At 45.2% G+C, this 27,194-nt stretch overlaps 1 protein-coding gene across 1 annotated transcript in view; it reads left to right on the top strand.

The window, feature by feature from the left end:
- The window catches only part of LOC148542089 (cyclic GMP-AMP synthase-like), a 126,869-nt gene that overhangs the window by 50,049 nt on the left and 49,626 nt on the right, over positions 1 to 27,194 (top strand). Inside the window, exon 2 of the mRNA XM_088470524.1 lies at positions 6,284 to 6,497. Coding sequence (XP_088326650.1) covers positions 6,284 to 6,497 — 214 coding nt within the window. The remainder of the gene's footprint in view (positions 1 to 6,283; positions 6,498 to 27,194) is intronic.

The following is a 27,194-nucleotide window of genomic DNA, read 5'->3' as shown; positions in this document are numbered from 1 at the left end:
CTCTTCAGTGTGTACATCCTCATCCTCACAAAGTATTAACTCGTCCCCACTTGAATCCACCACCACAGGTCCCTCTGTACGTTCTGGAGGCTGGTCTCCCTGGAAGAGCTGATAATTCATTTTGATGAACATCATCTTCTCCACATTCTGTGGAAGCAACCTCCTACGCCTTTCGCTGACAACGTTCCCGGCTGCACTAAACACTCTTTCGGAGTACACACTGGAGGGGGGGCAACTCAGGTAAAATAGAGCCAGTTTGTACAGGGGCCTCCAAATTGCCTCTTTTTCCTGCCAGTACAGGTATGGACTGTCTGACATGCCTACTTGGATGCTGTCACCGATGTAATCCTCCACCATTCTGTCAATGGTGACAGTATCATATGCAGTGACAGTAGACATGTCAGAAATTGTTGCCAGGTCCTTCAGTCCGGACCAGATGTCCAAACTTGGTCCTGCCTGCCCTGCATCACCGCCAGCGGGTTGCTTAGGATACCTAAGTTTTTTCCTGGCAGCCCCAGTTGCGGGAGAAAATGAAGAAGGAGCTGTTGACGTGTCACGTTCCGCTTCAGCTGACAGTGTGTTCACCAGCAGGTCTTTGCACCTCTGCAGGCTTGTGTCGGCCGGAAAGAGAGACACCACATAAGCTTTAAACCTAGGATCGAGCACGGTGGCCAAAATGTAGTGGTCTGATTTCAACAGATTGACCACCCTGGAATCCTGGCAAAGCGAATAAAGGGCTTCATCCACAAGTCCCACATGCCGAGCGGAATCGCTCCATCTTAGCTCCTCCTTCACTTTCTCCAGCTGCTTCTGCAAAAGCCTGATGAGGGGAATGACCTGACTCAAGCTGGCAGTGTCTGAACTGACTTCATGTGTGGCAAGTTCGAAGGGCTGGAGAACCTTGCACAACACGGAAATCATTCTCCACTGCGCTTGAGTCAGGTGCATACCCCCTCCTTTGCCTATGTCATAGGTGGATGTATAGGCTTGAATGGCCTTTTGCTGCTCCTCCATCCTCTGAAGCATATAGAGGGTTGAGTTCCACCGCGTCACAACCTCTTGCTTCAGGTGATGGCGGGGTAGGTTCAAGAGTGTTTGCTGGCACTCCAGTCTTCGGCACACAGTCGCTGAATGGCGAAAGTGGCCTGAAATTTTTCGGGCCACCCAAAGCGTCTCCTGCACGCCCCTGTCGCTTTTCAGAAAATTCTGCACCACCAAGTTTATTGTGTGAGCAAAACATGGGACGTGCTGGAATTTGCCCAGATGTAATGCCCGCACAATATTGGTGGCGTTGTCAGATATCACAAATCTCCAGGAGAGTCTAAGTGGGGTAAGCCACTGGGCGTAGCCTGCCTTGGAACGAGCTGGCGTTTCTGAGATGCTGCGACTGGTGATGCTGCTGCTGTTGCTGCGTAAGGTGATACATCTACCCAGTGGGCTGTCACAGTCATATAGTCCTTAGTCTGCCCTGTTCCACTTGTCCACATGTCCGTGGTTAAGTGGACATTGGGTACAATGGCATTTTTCAGGACACTGAGGACACTTTTTCTGACGTTTCTGTACAGTCTCGGTATCGCCTGCCTAGTGAAGTGGAATCTAGACGGGATTTGGAACCGGGGACACACTACCTCCAGCAATTGTCTAAATCCCACTGCACTAATGGCGGATACCGGACGCACGTCTAACACCAACATAGCAGTCAAGGCCTCAGTTATACGTTTTGCTTCAGGATGACTGCTGTCGTACTTCATCCTCCTCACTAAGGACTGTTGGAGGGTCAATTGTTTAGTAAAAGTAGTGGTGTTCCTACTTCCTCTCTGGGATGATGAACGACTCCCAGCAGCAGCAACAGCAGCAGCGGCAGCAGGAGGCGTAGCAATGCAGGATCCTCCGGAGGAATCCGGGATAGGAGAGTCAGTCATGCCAGTGACATGGCCTGCAGGACTACTTCCGATCCTGACTAAGGAGGAAATTGACGAGGAGGGAGTTGACGGTGTGGTTTGCAGGCGCTTGGATACAACAGGACAACGGGATTTAGGTGTCCCTGGACTGCTTACGGTCTTAGCCAAAGTTTCTGAACTTGACAGTAACTTATTATGAACGCGCTGCAGGTGCCGTATAAGGGAGGATGCTCCTAGGTGGTTAACGTCCCTACCCCTACTTATTCCACCTTTACATAAGGTACATATGGCAAGACAGTTGTTGTCCGGATTTGGATAGAAATATTGCCAGACCAAAGAGGTGGAATGTTTGGTCTTCTGCCCAGGCATGACCATGATGGGCTTTTTCATCCCACGGACAACAACTGTCTCCCCCGGAGCCTGATTTAAACAAACCACATCACCATCAGAATCCTCCTCGCCAACTTCCTCCTCAGCGCCAGCTACACCAGTATCCTCATCCTGTTGTACTTCAACAGTGACATCTTCAATTTGCATATCAGCAAGTGGACTGTGGGTGCTCCTTTCAGCACTTGCAGGGGGCGTGCAAATGGTGGAAAGAGCCACCTCTTCCCGTCCAGTGCTGGGAAGGTCAGGCATCGCAACCACCACCACACTTGGACTTTTTTTGGGGATCTGTGATATCTTCTTAGAAAGCACAGTTCTTCGCTGTGCTTTTGCCAGCTTAACTCTTTTGATTTTTTTAGTGGGAGGAGGGCTTCCATCGTCATGTGAAGCTGAACCACTAGTCATGAACATACTAGGGATCGACCTTAGCCGTTCCTTGCCACTCCGTGTCGTAAATGGCATATTGGCAAGTTTACATTTCTCTTCAGCTGATTTAAATGTTTTTTTCAAGGTAATTTTCCTGAACTTTGTCATTTGGGATTGTATGTGCCCTCTATTATGACATTGGGCATCGGCCTTGGCAGACGACGTTGATGGCATGTTATCGTCTATGTCATGACTAGTGGCAGCAGCTTCAGCACTAGGAGGAAGTGGTTCTTGATCTTTCTCTATTTTATTTTTATCGGAGAAAGTTTGGTCCTCCATTTATGTTATATCGATTTGATATATACGTGCGGCTAAACACAGAAAATATTTCTTTATTTTTGCTGGAGAGTAGTGCACTTTGTGGGTTACACCAGCCTTTAAGAAATGAGCCAGCCGGCTCTTTACTTATGGGACACAGGCGCACGCTTGGCGCTGCTCCTTTGTTGATGCACGTGCGGCTACTGCGCACACAATTCACAAACACAGAAAATATATTTTTTTTTGGTTTGGACTGGAGTGTACTTTGGGGGTTACAGCACCCTTTAACGGTCAAGCCAGCCGGCCCTTTACTTATGACACAGGCGCACGCTTGGCACTACTTTGTTGATGCACGTGCGGCTACTGCGCACACAATTCACAAACACAGAAAATATATTATTTTTTTAGCACTTGGGGGGAGCACCCCTGATGGACAGAGCACCCCCTGGACAACACTACAGCACCCCTTTAGGACTGGGACACTGCACAGGACTTTGGAGTGGACACAGCCCCTATGGAGAACTGACTGCACAACACAGTCCAGCCAGTCCCTATGGACTTTGAAGTAGTGGACACAGCCCCTATTAACAACAGCAGCACAGCACAACACAGCCAGCCCCTATGGACTTTGAAGTAGTGGACAACAGCAGCACTACACTACACTACACTACACAGCCCAGCCAGCCCTAACTCCCACCCTCCCTCTTCACTGTCCACAGCCGAGTGAGAAAATGGCGCCAACGCGGGTACCTTATATAGGATCCAAAACCCGCGAGACTCGGAAGGCGGGATGATGACGTTTTGCCTCGATTTCAGATCCGAGTCAGGCGGGAAAAGTCGAGCCTGACTCGGATCGGACTCTGATCGGGGGGGCTCGGGGCGGTTCGGATTTCAGAAATCCGAACCCGCTCACCCCTAATAAAAATGCTTTCCCTAGTGGCAATACCAATTCAGAGGATTTTAACAAGTGATACAAGACTATCTATTACAACAATTGTTTAAACATGTGGCATCAATACAGGGAAGACGCAGCCGCTATTTGCAAATCGCCTATTGCAGTGCAAAAGTGACAATAACAGAAATAGACTTTTCTCTCTTGTCCCTGGATTCTAATCAGCGCTTCTTAGATCACCCAAAGAATGGATATTCGATGTCACAAAACAGGTTTAAAACACATTGCATTCTTACCCGTATGTGACGAGTCCACCCTTTGTTGAGGAGTCGAAATCCAGTCATCACTTTGAGTAATTTCCGGTAGCGTGACCTCAAGGCCAAGCCCCCATCTATTGATTCCTAATAGTCGCTAGTCGCTATTTAGCGCTGCAAGTCGCTTAAGAATGAATTGCTTTCCAGTCCAATCGTGTGGTTCCAAAGCACAAAAAGTTATTATGTAATGAAAAAGTAACACAGTGAAAGATTTAACAATTAGAGTAAAAAGCAATCAATAATAGTACAAGCCAATACATACACATGCGCACTGGTCCCAGTATACATCAATCCAAAAGTCTGTGATCATCAAAGAGGATGTCTGAACAGTGGAATCGGGACGCAGTTTATATACCTTACAGAGTTCTACGTTAGAGTACTAGTTTACAGGTTTCCAATGGTTCTTGCTTCTGGATTATCTGGTCATTGGTTGATTCATACGGTGTCATCAGGTGCATGTCTCAGTTCTCCAACGGTCTCTTTGTGTAGTTTCCCACCGAACAACTGGTTAATACGGGTTACAACACTGCATATAGATACTAACATTCAATGCAATAACTCCCTATCATTGATAACTAGCAGATGCAAGATGCAACTCCTTTACCGATAGGAATGGGAGTCTGCAAATAAACAGGGATTTAGTATACCAAACATGACATGTCCACTATGCTCTAAACTTTAGATCTCCTTTTAAGTACATATTATATCATTATTTTTTTTAAAATACCTTTAATAACTCTGGTTAGTAACTATTGTGAATGGGAACCATCTTGCACATATGCGTCCGCATATGTGCGTCTGTGTGTTGAAATGGCAAAGATGTGTCGGTATGCATGTGACTATATACAAATGAGCGTCCACGTGTAAGTATGTGCATACGCATATGAGCATCCGTGTATATAAATATATATACATTTATATGTGTTTGGGTTATGTTCATCAGTGTGTGTTGTCAATACGCAGTTTAGCGCATCGGATTGCACAATGCAAAGTAGCGTCGCGGAAACACATCATCAGACCATAGACTATTAGATTGTCAGACAATAATTGTACAACGATCATAACCAATTATTTGACTTTGACACCCCTTAGTAGCTATTTTCTGGTGATCACCAGGCAATGACTGAATTAGTACACAAACACTTTTTTTTTTTTTTTTTTTAACATACCAGTATATTTTTGGAGTGTGGGAGAAATAAGGACCACCCGGTGGTCACCCGCGCAGGTACAGGGAAAACCTACAAACACCACACAGTTAGGGTCGTGCTGGGGATCAAACACAAGACCTCAGTGCTGTGAGGCAGTAAGGCTAACCATTACACCATCTGTGCTAAAAAAAAAAAAAAGTGGTCCCTCAATTAATATGGTCTAGTAGTTTATAAAATGATAGGCCTAGTTGTACCTCAGCACACAGGTGAAAAAACCCTCAGCAGCGAAGCAGTTCATTCTGGAAAAGTCTGCAAGTATGCTCATATTTACTGTGCAGTGGCAAACACAGGATTTCTAGAGGGGGATTTCCAAATGCTTGATTTTAGAGTGAGTGTAGCCAGTCCAAGAAGAGGGTATACTTACCACCTAACCAGCTTTAATATGCGTCATGCAAAGTGTATTGTGTGTCATAATTCCAGCATATACAGGACCAGTGATCACAATAAACCATTAAATGTGGCAGTATGGCCATCCTGCCTGAACTGAATGGTTTTATTTTAAATGTTCGCACCATCCCAGAGTATTAGAGAAAGTCCGGGAGTCTGGGAGCAGCAGAATAACCTAGCACTGCCCTGGACATATATGTACATATTGGGCTCTATAGCAGCACGTCCCTAACAGTGAATGTTTTCCAGATCTCCTAGTTGGTGCACAGGTTATTTATTACTAGCTGATACATGTTAAAAGGTAGTGCTAATTATTTCATTTGTGATACTGAGAATAACATGCAGCACTTGTCAAATTCTATTATATTACTATTTCTATTGTGGTCAAGGTGTGGGCTGAGGGGTTTCCAGGCAGACTGAAACCCCCCCTGCATTTGCCTATGCTGTGTATAAATATAAAAAACTGAGCAGTTATGAGAAGGCTAAATAGTTCTCCTATCCTTACTTTAGATTTCAAAGCCAAATGAATTTGATATCATGCTGAGAATACCAATCCCTCAAAGGGTTGCCTTGACTGAGTTTGACAAGACTGGTGCTTTCTACACACTGACATGTAAACGGAGTCCAGTAGATTTTATGGAACAATACACAGATGATGATGGAAACATTTTATCCCAAAAAGTAATTTCTCAATTTAGAAAACTTATTAAAGATGTAATCTCAGGTAAGTCCCAACAGTTTTTGTTTGTTTGTTTATGAAATGTGTATATTCTTAAAAGTACCTATTGTACTTGTACCATACAATACAGATTGTTTAATGACTATCAGATATATGAACAATAATGTTACATCAGTGGAAGGCTGACAAGTATTCGCCTTGAGGGTAGTAGGGTGCAAATAAAGTAAATTTGGCTCATGGTACTGAAGTTACATATCTAAAAGAAGCTATTATGGAGAGGATTACAGGGATAGACTGACATAAGGAACGGCTATGTGTTTCCTTATTGCAGTGCAATTGATTAATTACAGCAATTTTAGAGACTCCAACAACCTTTCAGTGCTGGCTATCATTTATTAACACAAAAGTGCCCTCCTGTCTCATTTTCTACCCTACCCTGGGGTTCCAACCAGATGAGATGTTATGTATCTTAAACTCAGAGGCGTCTTAAAAGAGGAGGGGACCCATGTGCATTCTCCGTCCCGGGCCCCCTCCTCCCTCCCTGGCGGCCGGCCGCGTCACCGCAGCAGTAAACTCTGGGCACTAGAGTGTGCCCAGAGTCTACTGTGCATGCGCAGGTCACCGGGAAAATGGCGCGGCCGCCATTTGCTTAGCAATTTCCCTAGTGCGCATGCACATAACACCGGAAAAATGGCGGTGGCGGCTATATTTCAGGTTTTTTATCCAGCGCTACAGCCCGCCGTGGGACTTCAGAGGAGTAAGTATTAAAACATATGGGTGCAGTGTGTGCCCCCCCCGACCCAAGGGCCCATGTGCACCCATTATAAATACACCCCTGCTTAAACTAAAAAAACACCTAAATTACAGCCGTCAGACCTGAATTTTACTTCACATATGTGCAGTTGTCTTGCTGTTGCCTTTTCATGGAATGTGCTGTGCACACATTATCCTCATGCATATGGTGTGTGTGCATTAGCATATCTATAGTGGGTGCAGGGTGTGCCATGAACACGAGCCCCTGGGTCTTGCGTCTGTGCTGCAGTAGCAGTGCAAATCAACGGGAAAATGGTGCAGTGGTAATTTTCCCAAAGATATGCCAAGTAGAGGTGTCACCGATACCAAGGCGATGATGCCATGTTACCGGAGACCTGTGCATGCTCAATAGAGTTGTTCACGGTACCATGTTGTGAGGGCAGTGTAATGGTTGTATATAGCAGTACACAGAGTGAAGCAGGGTCGGCTCAAAGGACATTCAACCAGTGTGGCTGAACGGGGGCGCCACCCCATTGGGGGCGCAGTGCGGGGCCGGTACAAAGTGGTAAGCGGGGGATGTATTGCAGAAAGGTACCTAGCTGTAGAGGCGCCATCCATGCTCCACTGTCCTGGCCTCATGCTTTTCTGGTGTCGGTCAGGGCGCCTTCCCCTTACCTTATGTGGCCACACTATCTGCTTCTGAGATCTGACAGCGCAGGGAGAGTGGCGGACTCGGGAGGGAGGGGACCATAATCTGCTTATGCTGGTGGACTGGTTCCAACATGTGGCAGATAAAGGCGTTTTTACTTTGTCTTTTTTGTTTTGTTAAGGAAATATGTCCAGTGCTACCTATGGCTGTTCTGGCAATTAGTGGCAGGCATGAAAATGATTTGCTTCCTGTCTGGAGGGCACCAGTCTCCATGGCAGCAGGGTTGCACTTCCCGCTCCTCACCTCCACCCAGTTTGGCCCTCGTGATGCATGCAATCTGTCTGCTTGTGTGTATTCTGTCTATAGCCAGCCCCCATCTCTATCTTCCATGTGATGTGGGAACTGCAGGAGACATCCACTCTGATCTGCTGTGTATGAAATCACCTGCAGCAACATGACCCATCACAGGCAGCAATCTATGTAAAGGCCCCCATACATCAGCAATTGATTGCAGCAATCGTGCAATTTGCAATCGATTGTGTATAAAAATCTTTCCCTTTTTCAATCGATTGTGGCAATTCTGCAACTGCAATCGATTGAAAAAGGGAAAGATTTTTATACACAATCAATCTCTGATGTATGGGGGCCTTTCGTTTTACTGCAAATTTTTTTTTATAGAGTGCTAAATAACACTCGCATATACACTGTGTATATAGGCCCTCATTCAGACCCACTCGCGAGCGGCTGTCTGATCGCAAGTGGGTCGATGGTCCCCACTGCGCATGCGCACGACGGAGGGAGCTCCGTCGTGTGCATGCGCGAGACCCGACGAGCGAAGGACTTTCCTTCGCTCGGAGTGTCTCATCAAAGGGGGCGTGCTGTCGATGGTGACTGACAGCACGCCCCCTTTGGTGGGCGTGCCGGGGGCGTGCCTGCCAGACGGAGGCGTTCCCAAGGGAACGCCTACCGTCTGAAGCCGGCCCCACTGACATCACTAGTGATGTCAGTGGGAGTGATTTTGGCTCTGATAGAGCCAAAATCACTCCTGGCCTTGTGGTTGAAAAACCCAACCGCAGGCTTTTGCTCGCAGTTTCGATGGTCGCGATGGTCAAGACCATCGCGACCATCATTTTGCACGCTCGTATATGCTGTGGGTGGTGACCCACAGCTATACGAGCGTCCAGGAGGACGCTCCATATTAATGGAGGTAGGCCCTGATTCAGAGCGAGTGCTCTGGTCAGAGCATCCGGCTCTGAATCAGGGCCATAGACTCTGTGTATTAGGATAGATAGAGAACCGGTGTGCTGTTTACTCTTCCTGCATGGAGTGCTGCCCAACTAGAGTGTGTATTGCGACTATGGGGGAGCCCAGCGGGGAAGGCATCTGTGTTACTGACTAAGTATATTGCACACAAGTAGTACTGCCGGCATAAAAAAAAATATATATACATACATACATACAGCTTGTAAAAGAAGTATTGAAAACATTTTTCTAAGCAAATACTGTAATGAAATTGTTAGCAACAACCCATGCAATCCATATATGCAGAGAGATCAAACCATAGATGTCCATGAATTAAGTTATGTGTAATAATGTGAAATGACACAGGGAAAAAGTATTGAACACGCTTACTGAGATTTCATACTTGCCTACTTTTGAAAAAGCGTTTCAGGGAGATTGTGAAAGCAGCACCTATGAGCCCAGCGGTAAAGTGGGCGTGTACTGCTACATCTGAGAGACGTATCATAAAATTGATTTACATCCACATGTAAATGAGCCCCAAAGCAGTTAGTAAGATCTACTTGTTGATGAAAACACACTGAAACTTCTCAGAAAATGTATGTAGCCATAGGGATCATTGTGCCTTATAACCAATGCAGGGAAATTATACTAATGATCCCATTTGAATGTATATATCTCTTTTTTCTTTTATATAACAGTGTCATAATGGGGGTAAAGTGAAATGAGGGAGATTGATAGACTCTTCAGGGAGACAGGGAGATTGCTGCTATTTCAGGGAGTCTCCCTGACAATGAGGGAGAGCTGGCAAGTATGATTTATTTAATACTTCATACAAAAGCCTTTGTTGGTAATGACAGTTTCAAGACTCCTCCTATATGTAGAACTAGTCTCATGCATTGCTCAGGTGTGATTTTGCCCCATTCTTCCACACAGTCTTCAAATCTTGAAGGTTCTGTGGGCCTCTCCTATGAACTCTGATCTTTAGTTCTTTCCATAGATTTTCAATTGGATTCAAGTCAGGTGATTGACTGGGCCATTCTAGCAGCTTTATTTTCTTTCTCTGAAACCAATTGAGAGTGTCCTTAGCTGTGTGTTTGGGATCATTGTCTTGCTGAAATGTCCACCCTCCTTTCATCTTCAGAATCCTGGTAGATGGCAGCAGATTTTTATTAAGAATGTCTCGTTACATTTTTCAATTCATCCTTCCTTCAACTATATGAAGTATGACAGTACTGTATGCTGAAAAACAGCCCCACACCATGATGTTCCCACCTTCAAACTTCAATGTTGGTATGGTGTTTGTGGGGTGATGTGCAGTGCCATTTCTCCTCCAAACATGGTGTGTATTATGGCATCCATTTTGGTCTCATCTGACCAGACTGTATTCTCCCAGTATTTCACAGGCTTGTCCAAATGTTGTGCAGCAAACTTTAAATGAGCTTCAACATTCTTTTTCTTCGGCAATGGAGTCTTGCGTGGTGAGCGTGCATACAGGCCATGGCGATTGAGTGCATTACTTATTGTTTACTTTGAAACAATTGTACCTGCTAATTCCAGGTCTTTCTGAAGCTCTCCACAAGTGGTCCTTGGTTCTTGGACAATTCTTCTGATAATTATTTTCACTCCTCTGTCAGAAATCTTGCGAGGAGCACCTGGTCGTGGCCGATTTATGGTGAAATTATGTTCTTTCCACTTCCGGATTATGACCCCCAACAGTGCTCACTGGAACATTCAGAAGTTTAGAAATCCTTCTGCAACCAATGTCATCAGTATGTTTTGTAACAATAAGGTTGCGAAGGTCTTGAGAGAGCTCTTTGTTTTTATCCATCATGAGATGTTTCTTGTGTGTCACCTTGGAATGAAACACCTTTTTATAGGTCATCAGTTGGGACTGAACCAGCTTATATTAATTTGCACTGACACAGGATAGGATTGCTTTCTAATTACTGATAGATTTAAGCTGGTGTTTTGGCATTCCATGCCTTTTTGCACCTCCCTTTCTTCATGTGTTCAATACTTTTTCCCTGTATCATTATTACACATAACTTAATTTATGGACATCCCATGGTTTAATTTCTTTGCATGGGTTGTTGCTGACATTTAGTGAAAATGTCATTACAATAGTCCTATTACAAATATATTTACTGAGAAAAATGTTGATGTGTTCAATACTTATTTTACCCGCTGTGTGTGTGTATGTGTGTGCGTGTATATGTATGTATGTATGTGTATATATGTATATCTATATTATAATTTTACGCCCGGCACTCCTATTGTAGTGGTAGATACTGGGTGCTCTTCCAGCAGTCCTGGGACTGCATAAATAACAATAGCAAAGTCTGAAAGGCACTCCAGATATAAATGAAGAAATAAATCATCCACACTCCAAGTGTAAGTCAACGTTTTAGAGGACTTTAACCTCTTTTATCAAGACATCATCACTGATACACAATAAGATAAACATATAAATAGCAACTCACCCATGCAACACCTCCACGCTCCCTCCGTCAGGCATCCACAACGTCATCACCTGCGCCCAGGCACCAGTGTTGCGGCACCAGCCGGGGGGCGTGTGTCAGAAGCGGGACCCATCACCATAGCAATGCACATAAACAGCGCAGGTCAAAACAAACCCTGTGTGTGAATAAAAATATAAATAAATACTTGAAGATATGTTGAGATACAAGTAACCTGGACACAATAAGGCAGAGTACAGAAGAACATAAATAACGGGAAATGACCTGGTATTGGTCCATAAACGAACCAAGAAAGCCAGCAATAATGTACACCAAACATTAAATAGAGGCAAACGTAATCAATACTCTCTTACAGATAAATTAGAGCAGGGAGGAAGAATGAGCTAATTTACAGAAAACATGAAAAAGACATTATCTCATTAAGCCCATATGAATACACAGTATTCAGCCCATGTATCCATCTACATTCCTTTTGCAACAGTAGACGTCCCCTATCACCACCTCTAACATATATTATAAATGCATTTATTCGCCAAGTCACTATTATTGTGTAGGGCTTTATATTCCCCCCAGCTTCTCCTGTCTACCTTTCTTCTTTCCCCAACTTCTCATGTTTCTCTCTGTTCTTCCCCCTATCTTTCCATCTTTCTCTGTTCTTGCCCCTTTAATTCCGTCTTTCTTTCACTTCCCCGTTCCTCCCGTCTCTCTGTTCTTCCCCTTTTCCTCCTGTATTCCCCTGTTCTTCCCCCTTTCCTCTCATCTCCCCCAGTTTGTCACATATTTATATACACTGCGGACCTCATTCAGAGTCTCTCGCAAAAGGCCGCTCGCTTGTACGCGGCCAATGTTAACAGACCACGCATGCGTGCACTTCGTTGTGCGCATGTGCGTACGAGTCCTTGCAATCACAAAATCCGTCGCTTGCACGGCTTGCGAGCAAAGGAAAGGCCGTTTGTGGGTGGTAACAGGGTAAGGTGCTTCTGAACGGGGGAGTGGTTGTGTGAACGCAGGCATGTCAGGCCACCAAAACACCGTTTAAAGGGCGTGCATAACTTACAAAGTAGCGTCATGGTACACGTCACCTGAATGTATTTCAGCTAGCACTGATCGCAGTGCTTGCGGCAGGCTAAGGCTCTCGATGGTCCTGATCAATCCTTCATTTCCAGGAGATGACGTCTGTTGCGAGTGGCAAGGGGGCATCTTTAGACACTTGCGAGCGCACTTTGCCGTAGCTCGCTAAAACATAGTGGGCGTCCTTACGAGACGCAGTGCGAGCACTTCATTACAATATCCGGACCCTTTTTGCCAGCGAGCAATCGCATCTTGCGAGAGACTCTGAATAAGGTCCTGTGTGTGTATATTAGGGGTGAGCGGGTTCGGATTTCTGAAATCCGAGCCCCCCCGATCCGAGGCCGATCCGAGTCAGGCTCGACTTTTCCCGCCTGACTCGGATCTGAAATCGAGGTAAAATGTCATCATCCCACCTTCCGGGTCTCGCGGGTTTTGGATCCTATATAAGGTACCCGCGTCGGCGCCATTTTCTCACTCGGCTGTGGACAGTGAAGAGGGAGGGTGGGAGTTAGGGCTGGCTGGGCTGTGTAGTGTAGTGTAGTGTTGTGCTGTGCTGTGCTGTGCTGCTGTTGTCCATAGGGGCTGTGTCCACTCCAAAGTCCTGTGCAGTGTCCCAGTCCTAAAGGGGTGCTGTAATGTTGTCCAGGTGGTGCTCTGTCCATCAGGGATGCTCCCCCCAAGTGCAAAAAAATATATATTTTTTCCGTGTTTGTGAATTGTGTGCGCAGTTGCCGCACGTGCATCAACAAAGTAGTGCCAAGCTTGTGCCTGTGTCCCATAAATAAAGGGCCGGCTGGCTTGTCTGTTAAAGGGTGCTGTAACCCCCAAAGGGCACTCCAAACAAAATAAAAAAATATTTTCTGTGTTTGTGAATTGTGTGGCTGTAGCTGCACGTGCATCAACAAAGGAGCAGCGCCAAGCGTGCGCCTGTGTCCCATAGGTAAAGGGCCGACTGGCTTGACCGCTAAAGGGTGCTGTAACCCCCAAAGGGCACTCCAAACAAAATAAAAATATATATTTTTTTGTGTTTGTGAATTGTGTGCGCAGTAGCCGCACGTGCATCAACAAAGTAGTGCCAAGCGTGCGCCTGTGTCCCATAAATAAAGGGCCAGCTGGCTTGTCCGTTAAAGGGTGCTGTAACCCCCAAAGGGCACTCCAAACAAAATAAAAAAATATTTTCTGTGTTTGTGAATTGTGTGGGCTGTAGCTGCACGTGCATCAACAAAGGAGCAGCGCCAAGCGTGCGCCTGTGTCCCATAAGTAAAGGGCCGGCTGGCTCATTTCTTAAAGGGTGGTGTAACCCACAAAGTGCACTAGTCTCCAACAAAAATAAAAAATTATTTTCTGTATTTGTGTGCGCCTTAGCCGCACGTACATATCAATATAACATAAATGGAGGACCAAACTTTCTCCGATAAAAATAAAATAGGGAAAGATCAAGCAACTAGTCATGACATAGACGATAACATGCCATCAACGTCGTCTGCCAAGGCCGATGCCCAATGTCATAGTAGAGGGCACATACAATCCCAAATGACAAAGTTCAGGAAAATGACCTTGAAAAAAACATTTAAATCATCTGAAGAGATACGTAAACTTGCCAATATGCCATTTACGACACGGAGTGGCAAGGAACGGCTAAGGCCTTTCCCTATGTTCATGACTAGTGGTTCAGCTTCACATGACGATGGAAGCGCTCCTCCCGCTAAAAAAATCAAACGAGTTAAGCTGGCAAAAGCACAGCGAAGAACTGTGCGTTCTAAGAAGATATCACAAATCCCCAAGGAGAGTCCAAGTGTGGTGGCGGTTGCGATGCCTGACCTTCCCAGCACTGGATGGGAAGAGGTGGCTCTTTCCACCATTTGCACGCCCCCTGCAAGTGCTGAAAGGAGCACCCACAGTCCACTTGCTGATATGCAAATTGAAGATGTCACTGTTGAAGTACAACAGGATGTGGATACTGGTGTAGCTGGCACTGAGGAGGAAGTTGGCGAGGAGGATTCTGATGGTGATGTGGTTTGTTTAAATCAGGCTCCGGGGGAGACAGTTGTTGTCCGTGGGATGAAAAAGCCCATCACGGTCATGCCTGGGCAGAAGACCAAACATTCCACCTCTTTGGTCTGGCAATATTTCTATCCAAATCCGGACAACAACTGTCTTGCCATATGTACCATATGTAAAGGTGAAATAAGTAGGGGTAGGGACGTTAACCACCAAGGAACATCCTCCCTTACACGGCACCTGCAGCGCGTTCATAATAAGTTACTGTCAAGTTCAGAAACTTTGGCTAAGACCGTAAGCAGTCCAGGGACACCTAAATCCCGTTGTCCTGTTGTATCCAAGCGCCTGCAAACCACACCGTCAACTCCCTCCTCGTCAATTTCCTCCTTAGTCAGGATCGGAAGTAGTCCTGCAGGCCATGTCACTGGCATGACTGACTCTCCTATCGGGGATTCCTCCGGAGGATCCTGCATTGCTACACCTCCTGCTGCCGCTGCTGTTGCTGCTGCTGGGAGTCGTTCATCATCCCAGAGAGGAAGTAGGAACACCACTACTTTTACTAAACAATTGACCCTCCAACAGTCCTTAGCTTGGAGGATGAAGTACGACAGCAGTCATCCTGAAGCAAAACTTATAACTGAGGCCTTGACTGCTATGTTGGTGTTAGACGTGCGTCCGGTATCCGCCATTGGTGCAGTGGGATTTATACAATTGATGGAGGTAGTGTGTCCCCGGTTCCAAATCCCGTCTAGATTCCACTTCACTAGGCAGGCGATACCAAGACTGTACAGAAATGTCAGAAAAAGTGTCCTCAGTGTGCTGAAAAATGCGATTGTACCCAATGTCCACTTAACCACGGACATGTGGACAAGTGGAACAGGGCAGACTAAGGACTATATGACTGTGACAGCCCACTGGGTAGATGTATCACCTTACGCAGCAACAACAGCAGCATCACCAGTAGCAGCATCTCAGAAACGCCAGCTTGTTCCAAGGCAGGCTACGCTGTGTATCACCGGTTTCAGTAAGAGGCACACCGCCGACAACCTCTTAGAGAAACTGAGGGAAATCATCGCCCAGTGGCTTACCCCACTTAGACTCTCCTGGGGATTTGTGATATCTGACAACGCCACCAATATTGTGCGGGCATTACATCTGGGCAAATTCCAGCACGTCCCATGTTTTGCTCACACATTAAACTTGGTGGTGCAGAATTTTCTGAAAAGCGTCAGGGGCGTGCAGGAGACTCTTTGGGTGGCCCGAAAAATTTCTGGCCACTTTCGCCATTCAGCGACTGCGTGCCAAAGACTGGAGCGCCAGCAAACACTCTTGAACCTGCCCCGCCATCACCTGAAGCAAGAGGTTGTGACGCGGTGGAACTCAACCCTCTATATGCTTCAGAGGTTGGAGGAGCAGCAAAAGGCCATTCAAGCCTATACATCCACCTATGAGATAGGCAAAGGAGGGGGTATGCACCTGACTCAAGCTCAGTGGAGAATGATTTCCGTGTTGTGCAAGGTTCTCCAGCCCTTCGAACTTGCCACACGTGAAGTCAGTTCAGACACTGCCAGCTTGAGTCAGGTCATTCCCCTCATCAGGCTTTTGCAGAAGCAGCTGGAGAAAGTGAAAGGTATCCTGGGAAAACTCTATAATATGTTACATTGGTAAGCATGTGCCACGGCACATCATTCGCTTCTCTCCTTTATATGAATACAGGACATACGCGCACCATCCATTCACACTCCAGGGGTCCGGCACCACCGCACAGCTGTGGCGGTGGGGATCCCCAACCTCCTGATTAGACCACCCACGGGCCACTTCGGCCCACAGGTGGAACAGCGGGACATTACTGTCCCGCTGAAATTGGGATGTTGGGGAGGGGTGCGCCCTCTATGGGTGGCGCCCCTGTTTGACCGCACTGGTTGAACACCCCTAGAGCCAGCCCTGGTCAGTGGCTATGCCTCTTTTAAGAAACCATAAAAAAAACCAGTTTTTGCTGTGTCACATCACCATTGTGCTGAGGGGCACAATGGTGATGTGACGCAGCAAACACTGTTTTTTTTTTTTATGGTTTCTTAAAAGAGGCATAGCCACTGACCAGGGCTGGCTCTAGGAGGATTGCTAGGTGCAGATCGAGGAAGGGGGGGCATGGTCAGTGCGATCGCTTCCCCCTTTTTCTCTCCCACACATCCAGAGGAGAGACTGTTGCTGCTGATCAGCGACAGCAGCCTCCCTGTACTCACCGCAGCCCAGCAAACAGCAGCATGTGCCGAGCTGGCGAGACACTGCCGCTGACAGGTAAGGGGGAGGGGGGAAGTGGAGTGGTGGTGGACTTCCCACCCCTCCCCTCCTTTCTGCGTCTCTGGCTAGAATACACACGTGCAGTCTATGCAACTGAAGGTCAATTATGTCATTAGCACCACTCTACAGACACAAGTAATATGGGAACATCTAGGCAGCATTTTTAAAAAATTCTTGGTGAAACTATATGGCCACCTAATGGCCCACTTAACAACAGACCCAAAGTGATACACACACAAACTGCTATTTGCCTGCTGACCGCTATTACTTTATCTGCACATCCACGCCACGTGAACAATGACTTACAATGCAGATGCCAGGTGCCGGTTGGACGTGCATCCAAAGTTTTAAATACATTTTGGATGCTCGCTACCCTGCAAATGTCTGGTCTAAAATACTAGTTATATAATATAAGTGAATATAGTGTTAAATGTTATGTATTCTTCAGAAGCACCAACAGATGTCATCATTCACCTAACGTTTTAGCACCATACGCTTGGCGCAGAAAATCTGACTCACCCGTTGCCTCCCCCCTGTCACCCTCTTCCAGCAGACCCATCTGCGCATGTGCCGTTGCAAAAAAAAGCTCCACTATGATTGATGCTAGATCCAAGATACCTTTGACATCACAATCATATGACTGCTACTACAGGGCCGGTCAGCTACCAGTTATTGATACCTACTTAAAACCTCTATGCGATCCTGCCTATACCTTCTAGAATTGTCGCAATTTAGCGTAATGAGTCACACTGTAAATAAATGCCTTCAGACTTTGAATGTGGTTCCAAAGCACAAAAAGTTATTATTCAACATAAAAACAGCTGTGATCTAAAGACAATTAGCGCAAATAAATCATACAGACCCAAGGTACAGTTGTTATATACGCACGCGCTCTGGGCCCAGATACCGGCATCAGCATTAGAAACCTAATTAATTACCTAATTAAAAACCTAAACTAATTAGTTTATATGTTTTAGCGACTGTCTGTGGTGAGGACTTTTAACTTCTTTCTATTGCGTGGAAATCGCACGACGCTAAATAATAGCATCGCCGTATGTACTTATAGTGGAGAGTTTCACTAAAATGGCGCTGGGCGGCCAGTTGCAAAACGGCGTCTGATTGCCATTCGCAAAATGGTGTCACGCAGATCAAATTTTAAACTGATCTTGTCTCAGCCAATTATCCGGCTTCGACAGTCCACCATTTGATAGCAAACAATATGCTATCATACTCTGATTTAAAAATTTATTTTAGGCTTACATTATGACATATTATTTTAATGTTATATTAAGGGATGGCATAAGGTGGTTCTTAATCCATCAATAATGTGTCTCTAAGAGGGAACATAAAACTACCCTTATACGCACACCGCGGATCCTGGGAGATCATGGGAAAGATGTGGGGACTTACATTATTTAAGGTGTTTTAAAATAACATTTTTAATAATGTATTTTATGCATGTCTAAATATAATACATTATACAATGATATTTCCTAGTTCAGGGTTGTAATGCAGTTCTACATTTACCTCAGTATTCATATTGTCACTATCGACCACCATCATAATTTCGTTCTTCCGGTTTACCTTATATTTACATTTTCCACACTTCAACACAGTAGTAGCACACCTGACACATATGCCAATTACTATGATGACAACCAGTATGAGGATCAGGAGTTTACCTATACTTGCAATCATTTCCTGGACCCATTCTCCTAGACTTGAGAACCATTTCCCTGGGTTCAACCATGAAACCCATTCCTCCACCTTCTCCTCTACTTCAGCCACTGAAGCATTATGGTTCTTTTGAAATTCCCATTTTAGCTGCAGAATTTCATCCATCTTCCAGTCTATCACCTCCTTGGGGTCGCTGGTATCATTTGTGACATAAGTGCAACACTTTACTCCAAATTGGGTGGCCAAAGTTACACAATACCCTCCAGTAACAGCTGTTAAATAATTTAACACTAGTCTGTGTTGCACCAATTCTTTCTTGTACACTTGCAACTCCGTACCTGTATACCTGAATGTGTCATCATACATTTCGGTGATATTATCTATCAATTTAGCAAGATCTTGGATATATCTGGGATCCAGTGCTACTAAAACTTTGAAAGCCAGTTGTCTCACTAATTAACTGTGTGGCTTTATGCACATCACCAGGTATCATATTTCTTTTGCCTCCTGTGTTCGTACTGTGTGTGAAGATATGGTGATGGTGTGTATTTATGAATACCAAGCATTTCATCATGTGTGAGGGTCATAACCTCTGGGACTACTCTTCCCAGATAACACAAACCTTCGGAACTCGGGGAGAGCCACTTATACGCTTTCCTTCCACATATAAAATATACATCATCGGGGAGAACATAAGGAATAGTATGCATCGTTATCATTAAACACATTTCCCTCTCAAATAATCCTATCTTAGGTTCTCCAATCTGGCAAATACATGTTTCTGGTTGTATAACCTTAGCACAGTACCCTTCTGGTATTCTACCAACCATTTCTTTGGTGGAACTTAGTGTGTATTTATACCGGAAGTGTCTTCCACTTGACCTAATTTGGCATAATAGTTCATAATTCATAGGCTCATGGTCAGCTCTTTGTGAGAAGGTCATCGTCTGATTATTCCCGTCACCTCCCAACTCCCTGGTTCATTGGAGTTGGTGATGTTTAAACATAAAAGTGTTTTATCTGCTTGGTACTGGTGGAGCTTAAAATGGGGTGGTTTGGTATTAAGAAATTTTCCATCCAGTTTCTTCCCTTTTGGCAATTCTAAAATTTCAGAGATATCTAACGGAAAGGGCACTAATCCTACATTATGTTGTCCTTGGGGGACGTGAGAGCACACCCAACAGTCAGTTTGGTTCAAAATTTTGCCCACCATGGTGTGATAATCCTCTAAAGGATACCCACCCCAATACTGATTATACTTGGGTTGACACCATTGGATGCATCTCTCATCAATTACGGACTCACTCACACAATAATCCTCAGACAATAGACCTTCACACTGTCCCCGAGTATCCAAAATAGCAGATCTCTTATCAATTACAGTACTAAGATTGGTCAAACACTCCCCTGATTGGCATAGCACTCCTCCTTTCGACTCTACTCCATCAATTTTACCATCAGCTCCCAACTCCTCTATCATCCCCCATCACAGAAACCAGAAATCCCCAAACAAATCAGGATGATGGAAACTCTGGAAGAGAATATAAAAATTAACACAGCAGACCAGTCCATTGCCGCAGCAAGTACCTGCAAATTTCTTTAGCTCAGATATCTCACTGCAACCTTTTAACCCTCCCGGAACAAGCTCGCGATCAACAGGTCCACGTATCAGCCTCATCTCCGCCTTGTTTTCCCCCCCGTTGGTTGACCTTCTTGCAGTGAGTGGAATGGACCCAGGTATCTCTCTCGGCCACCTTCAAAAATGTGGTACTCGTCAGCAACACCTGATATGGACCTTCGCAATGATCAGTCAAACAACCTGAACGCAAGAAATTTCGGATCATAACATATTCTCCAGGTTCAACATCATGACAGTTTGTTTCAGGCATATCATGGGACAACAATTTAAGTTTCTGCTGTTGCTGTTTTAGCTGTTTACTCATTGTTATAAGATACCTTACAGTTACCTCGTTGTTACCTTTCAAATCTTCCTGTGGACTTATAATCAAATGAGGTTGTCTACCAAACAGTATTTCAAAGGGGGACAGATTTAGAGGGGGTCTAGGAGTGATCCTTATGCTATGTAGGACCAACGGTAATGCTTCTGGCCATCCTAGTCCAGTCTCTGCCATGATTTTACTTAGTTTGTTTTTAATAGTACCGTTCATCCTCTCCACCTTGGCACTGGCTTGCGGTCGGTAGGGGGTATGAAGTCAACATATTTTGAAAAACATGACCTGTGAAATAAGTACCCCTATCACTCTCGATAATTTTAGGGATATCGTATCTGCACACAAACTCCTGAACAATTTTCTTGGCAGTGAACGCAGCAGTATTAGTGGCAGCTGGGTATGTTCCAATTGGAAAACACATCAGAGCACACTAATACATACTTGAGATTCCTGCAGGGTAGTAATTGGATGAAATCAATTTGTATTACCTGGAAAGGTCTGTCAGTCAGGGGAATGTGGGATGGTTCGATAGGGATTGTTTTCTCAATGTTTTTCCTCAAGCAGTTCAGACAGGACATTGCTCTCTTTTCCGCTTGAGAAGAAAAACCCGGTGCGCACCAGTATGCTCTCACCAATTTGCACATACCTTGCTTTCCCAAATGAGCCAGACCGTGCGCTGCCTTTGCCAGGCTGGGGTAGTATGCCTTGGGAGCCACTGGCTTACCTTGTCTGTCCCTCCAGAGGCCAGAGGACTCTTGCCCACATCCCTTGAACCTCCAGACTGACTTTTCCTGAGTAGAACACAAATTTTGCATCTCAATTAATTTCAGCATATCAATTGTTTGGAAAGTCATGATTTGTTCAGTTGGTACATTCATTTTTAACCCTGCTGCCCATTTTGCAGCTTCGTCTGCCCTGTTGTTGCCCAGTGACACCGGATCTTCTTCACATGTATGGGGTTTACACTTAATTACTGCCACTGCCTTTGGCAATTGGATTGCTGTTAATAGTCCTTTTATATGTTTGGAATGTGCAATTGGTGTGCCTGCTGTTGTCGTAAATTTTCTCAGACACCATAAGGCACCGAAATCGTGTACTACCCCGAAGGCATACATTCAGTATAGATATTAGCAGATTTACCTTTTGCTAATTCACACGCTCTCTTTAGTGCCACAAGTTCCGCCACTTGGGCCGAGTGTGGTGGTCCTAAAGGTTCGGCTTCTATGATGTCGTCATCATTTACAACAGCATAACCTGTGCATAACTCTCCAGTGTCATTCTGTCTATGACAACTCCCATCCGTGTAAAATGTCACAACTACATTTTCTAAAGGTGTATCCCGTATGTCAGGTCTTTCAGTAAAGGTCTGATTCAGATATTCCATACAATCATGTGCATCAATATACCTGCAGAACTCACCTGTTGCCAGCGGCTCACCTCTCTCCACCCTTTGTGCATCATGTTGCACATATGGTAAATATGTAGCTGGGTTTAACGTACTGCACCTTTTGATGGTGATGTTTGCAGGTGCTATTAAAGCTAGTTCCCATTTTGTGAACCTAGCTGAGGAGACATGTCTGGTTTGGGCAGAGTTTAGCAAAGCAGATACAGCATGGGGAGTATAGACAATCATATCTTGACCTAGTACCACATCCTCACTCTTACTGACCAATAGAGCAGTTGCTGCCACACTTTTTAAACACGTTGGGAGTGATCTTGCCACAGTGTCCAATTGTGCACTGTAGTATGCTATGGGCCTACTGGCATCACCATGTTTTTGTGTGAGGACACCTGCTGCACACCCATCAGCTTTCATACAATACAAATCAAAAGGTTTTTCATAATCAGGAATTCCCAATGCAGGTGCTTTTGTCAGACTATCCTTAAGATTAAGAAAAGCCTGCTCTGATTCCTCTGTGTGTATGACACAATCAGGCTTTGAGGAAGAGACTAAGGACCTCATTCAGAGGCGGTCGTTAGTTGCAAGCGGTCGCACTGAATCAGGGCGGCCGCTTGTATCCTGAACGGCCGCCTCCTTGTCAATCGTTAAGCTGTGGGTTACCACCCACAGCTTAATGACCGACCAGGTTGATGGTCGCGATGGTGATCACGATCGTGACCATCTGGGCTTAAGACCAGACCCTAAGGTTGGGTCTGGGCACTCGTAAGCCCCAGGAAGCTTTCTGCTCTGATGGAGCAGGAAGCTCCCCACTGACATCACTGATGATGTCATTGCGGCCGCCCACAAAACGGTAGGCGTTCTGAAGGAACGCCTCCATTTTGGAAACCACCGCCCCGGCCCGCCTACCAAACAGGGGCAGCTGTCGATCAACATCAGTTTCTCTGTCGCTCTGGGCCTTGTGCACGCGCAGTGCAGCCGCTGCGCGTGCGCAGTCCTAACCATCAAGTCAGTTACGAGAGCATCGGTGCTCGCAACCGACTCTGAATGAGGTCCTAAGTCCTGTAATGGCAAGGCCAAAATAGAAAAACCTGGGATCCACATTCTGCAGTATCCACACATTCCCAAGAAGGTACGAATTTGCTGTTGGTTCTGCGGCAGTGTCATTTTCTGTGTGGCCTGGATTCTGTCGTTTGTGAAATGTCATAACCCCTGAGTTAGGCAGTGTCCCAAATATTTAACCCTGGACTGGCATGGCTGTAGTTTGTCCTTAGCAACCTTGTGTCCTGTTTGCGAGAGATGAAGCAACAAAAGTTTAGTATCATTTAAACATGACATAAACAAATCATAACATAACACTAAATCGTCCATAAATTGTATTAGAACAGATCCATTGGCAGGTTGAAAAGATTGTAAACAGTCATGTAAGGCCTGGGAAAAGATACTGGGGCTGTCTATGAAACCTTGGGGTAATCGTGTCCATGTGTATTGTACACCCCTGTATGTAAAGGCGAATAGGTACTGACAGTCAGGATGAAGAGGCACAGAGAAGAAAGCAGAACAGAGGTCAATGACAGTGAAATGGGTTGCATTTGGTGGGATCTGCATGAGAATGACAGCTGGATTTATCACTATGGGAAATTGGCTCTCTACCACCTTATTAACACCTCTAAGGTCTTGTACCAGCCTATAACCCCTCCCACCACTCTTCTTTACAGGAAAGATGGGACTGTTAGCTACACTAGCTGTACGAACTAAAATTCCCTGCTGTAACAATCGCTCAATAATGGGATAAACCCCTAAATCTACCTCCTGTTTTAATGTGTACTGGGGAATTTTAGGAGCTTTCCTACCGCTTTTTAAATTTACCATTACGGGACTTACTTTTGCCATTAATCCAGTGACTTTTGCCATTAATCCAGTGTCCTCTCCATCCTTGGTCCAAAGCGAATCTGGAATTTAGGATAACATTTGATCTACCTGAGATGGATTTTCACTTAAACCGGTAGAGTGATATATTATCCTTTGGGGAGTGTCCAACATATCCCTCACCTCATGCGCAACTCTCTCTGGGATATCTAAAAATACACCATCAGGGGTACAATATATGACACATCCCATCTTACATAACAAATTCCTTCCCAGTAGGTTAGTAGGAACCGCTGCTGCCAGGAGAAAAGAATGCCTGGTATGTAATGGCCCGATAGTGACCTCTGTGGATTTTGTTAAAGGATAATGTTGCACTTTACCCATTACGCCTATTACTGGTACTGTGTCGTTGGTTACCTGTAAATTAACGGGAGATTTTATCACTGACCTGGTCGCCCCTGTGTCTGCAAGAAAAGGATATTTAGTACCAGCTACATCAACCATCATTACCGGTTCTTCCCTAGTACTTCCCGTTAACCTGACTATCTGTAGACTACAGGTATGGCCTGACCCCTAGCGTTGACTCGCACTCTCCAATACAGCATTTACAGCCACAATTGGAGCTGGTGTCTGTTAGACATTTACTGGTCTCTGTGTATATCCCTTATGGCGATATCCAGGTACTCCCTGGTTAGGGGGTCCTACCCTCTTCACCGTACATTTCCTACTCACATGCCCCAGTTGGTTGCAATTAAAACACTTTCATGAGTGCGGTGGATGAAAGGATTGCTGTGTGGCTTGAGCGGGAGGGAAAGGTGGTGGGTATGGGTAAGTATATTGAGGGAGATATGGTGGTTGTGGATAGTATGGGTGTTGTGGTTGTGTGTGATAACTGGGGTAGGGCTGTGTTTGCAGTGGTGTAGGATTAGTGAGGACGTGTAGCTGTGCAGGTGCAGGTGTGTCTGCTGGCTGTGATGTTAGAGTCATTCATTCTAGAGCTTGAATACTAACAGCCATTAGTTTCTCGCTCTGGATCTCTCTCTTTTTAGAGATGTTCTTATCATGTTCAATAGCGGATTCTATAAGGGTGTCTACAGTGACTTCCCTCCAGCCAGGCTGTGAGGTCTGAACTCTGGTCTTTAGGTTCTCTTTTAGACCATCCATAAGTACAGTGACAATCATTCCCCTGTGGTGAGTGCTATCTTTAATATCTTCTAACCCAGTGTACTGGGTGATAGCCTGCAGAGCTCGGTTACAATAATCCTCTGTAGATTCACTCTCTCTTTGTTTTATGGTGAAAATTTTGCTCCAGTTAACTACCACTGGAAAATATACACCCAATTGAGTTACAATGCGGGAAATGTTACCTTGGTTAACTTTGTCTGTTAAGGGAACATCTCCATCAAATACACAATCCGTGATAAATTTTGTCACGCCGGTATTGCGTGGAAGACAAGTCCTGAACACCACTCGCCAATCTTTATTAGTTGGCTCGTGAGAACTACCCAAATTTTTAAAAAATCTTTGACATTTGGCTGATACCTTTTTGGGATCGGGGAAATCATTCATTATGGAATTTAGCTCCGCTCTTGTCCAAGGACAATGCACTGCTACTTCCCTTGTGGGCGCTACATCGTTCGCATCCGCATTCCCCTTTGGAACAGTTATTGTCCGGATGGGATGCAGACCGGCCGCACTGCTACTTTTGACCTTATTACCTGGCTAGGGGTTTAGTCTATTACTGCTATGTATAGGGTTAACAACTTCCTTTACGGGTGCAGTGGATGTTAACACTTCCTGTACTATCACTGATGAAGATGGCGGCACCACTTGTGCTTGTCGTGGTGGAGCATCTAACATGTGTACAGCATGGGAAATGGCAGACATAACAATAGGCTCACCATCCGCATCATAAACATTTTCCTTATGATTACTTAATAGAGGGTACAAATTACTTGTCACACTTTTATGGGTTTTTTCAACAACTGTACCTGCACCCCATCCACATAGGGTGGCGGTGGTGCACGTGAACCACTGGCAATACCTTCCACAACGATACCTTGCTGCACGTGCGCGCTATCTCGTGGCGCGCACGCACCACAGTTTAGCGCTGTGGGTGTACTTTCCGGTAATGTGCTCGCGACGCTAGTTTGCATCGCTTGCACACCTTTAAGCCACGCATCCCCTTTATGCCGCCATAATTTTAAACATTTGTTATATTTTACCTTTTTCACTCGAGAACGCACCATACTGATGATATCTCGGACATTGTTCAATACATCCTTATCAAAGCTACCAATTCTGGGAAATGGTCTAACACTCATCGTCGTCTTAAACCATACATCACAGTACCTAATTGCATAAGCACCGTACTTAGTATGCATAATACGGTGTGCCGACCCAAGCGGTGCTTCCATCAGCAGCACATCATTGTCTAACATCTCTACTGTTTGCGTGGCTCCCATCCTGGGAAAACCCCTATGTTTTTCAATAAAGATTTAAACTGGTGAAAGACACTCAAGACACTTTCACTTACCTGTGGACGTCTTGGAAACAGGGCGTATCCACAAACCCTATGGAAGACTATCTAGATGCTTCCACGCACCTATGGAAGAAGCTGCTTCCACACAGAATCCCTTTTTGACTACTTTTCAACTGCTAGGTGGTAATACTTACCCTTTGTTTTCCAGTTGATTTCGTCCACCCTCTCATCAGTTCACAATCACAGTTTAGCCAAAACTATGCGGTTCAATTACAGTGCTCAAATAAGCCTAACAGTTTACTGAATACTGTAATCACACTGAGAGCTGAACCCTAACAAAAATAACAACCCATAACCTGCTATGTGTATAGTAAACGGTAAGCTACTACCGAGTCACTAGGCTGCTTCTTACGCCTAGTACTTAAGGGTCCTACGATACCCTTAACATTTAGGAACCGTGTTACACCCTAAACCAACAAATGCTCACTGTTACACACTTTTTTCCTGCGCAGAAAAATACACGTTGACCCAGCTATTGGCAACACTGATAATACAATCTCAACGGCTTTGTTTAAAACATGTGGCAGCAATACCGGAAATACGTATACGCTATTGTGCGACTAGTCGCATACACAATAATGCGACTACTACACAACACGTATTATGACTTTTACGCTATAATGCGACTTAGCCGCATACACAATAATGCGACTTCCCCTTTTTTTTAACACACAAAACAACAACAACAACAAAAAAAAACCTATCGATGAAGGAAAACAAACTTTTTCCTCCCTCGTCCCTGGATACTCAATCAGCATTCCTAAAGCCACAATAACAGGTAGCGCACTTTCAGCAACAAAAGTGGTAAC

The sequence above is a fragment of the Taudactylus pleione genome, unplaced genomic scaffold (assembly GCF_031769625.1).
Source record: "Taudactylus pleione unplaced genomic scaffold, aTauple2 ptg000015l, whole genome shotgun sequence".
NCBI classification, from domain to species: domain Eukaryota; kingdom Metazoa; phylum Chordata; class Amphibia; order Anura; family Myobatrachidae; genus Taudactylus; species Taudactylus pleione.
Note: the sequence above shows the minus strand (reverse complement) of the source record. Positions and strands in the feature narration are given on the sequence as shown.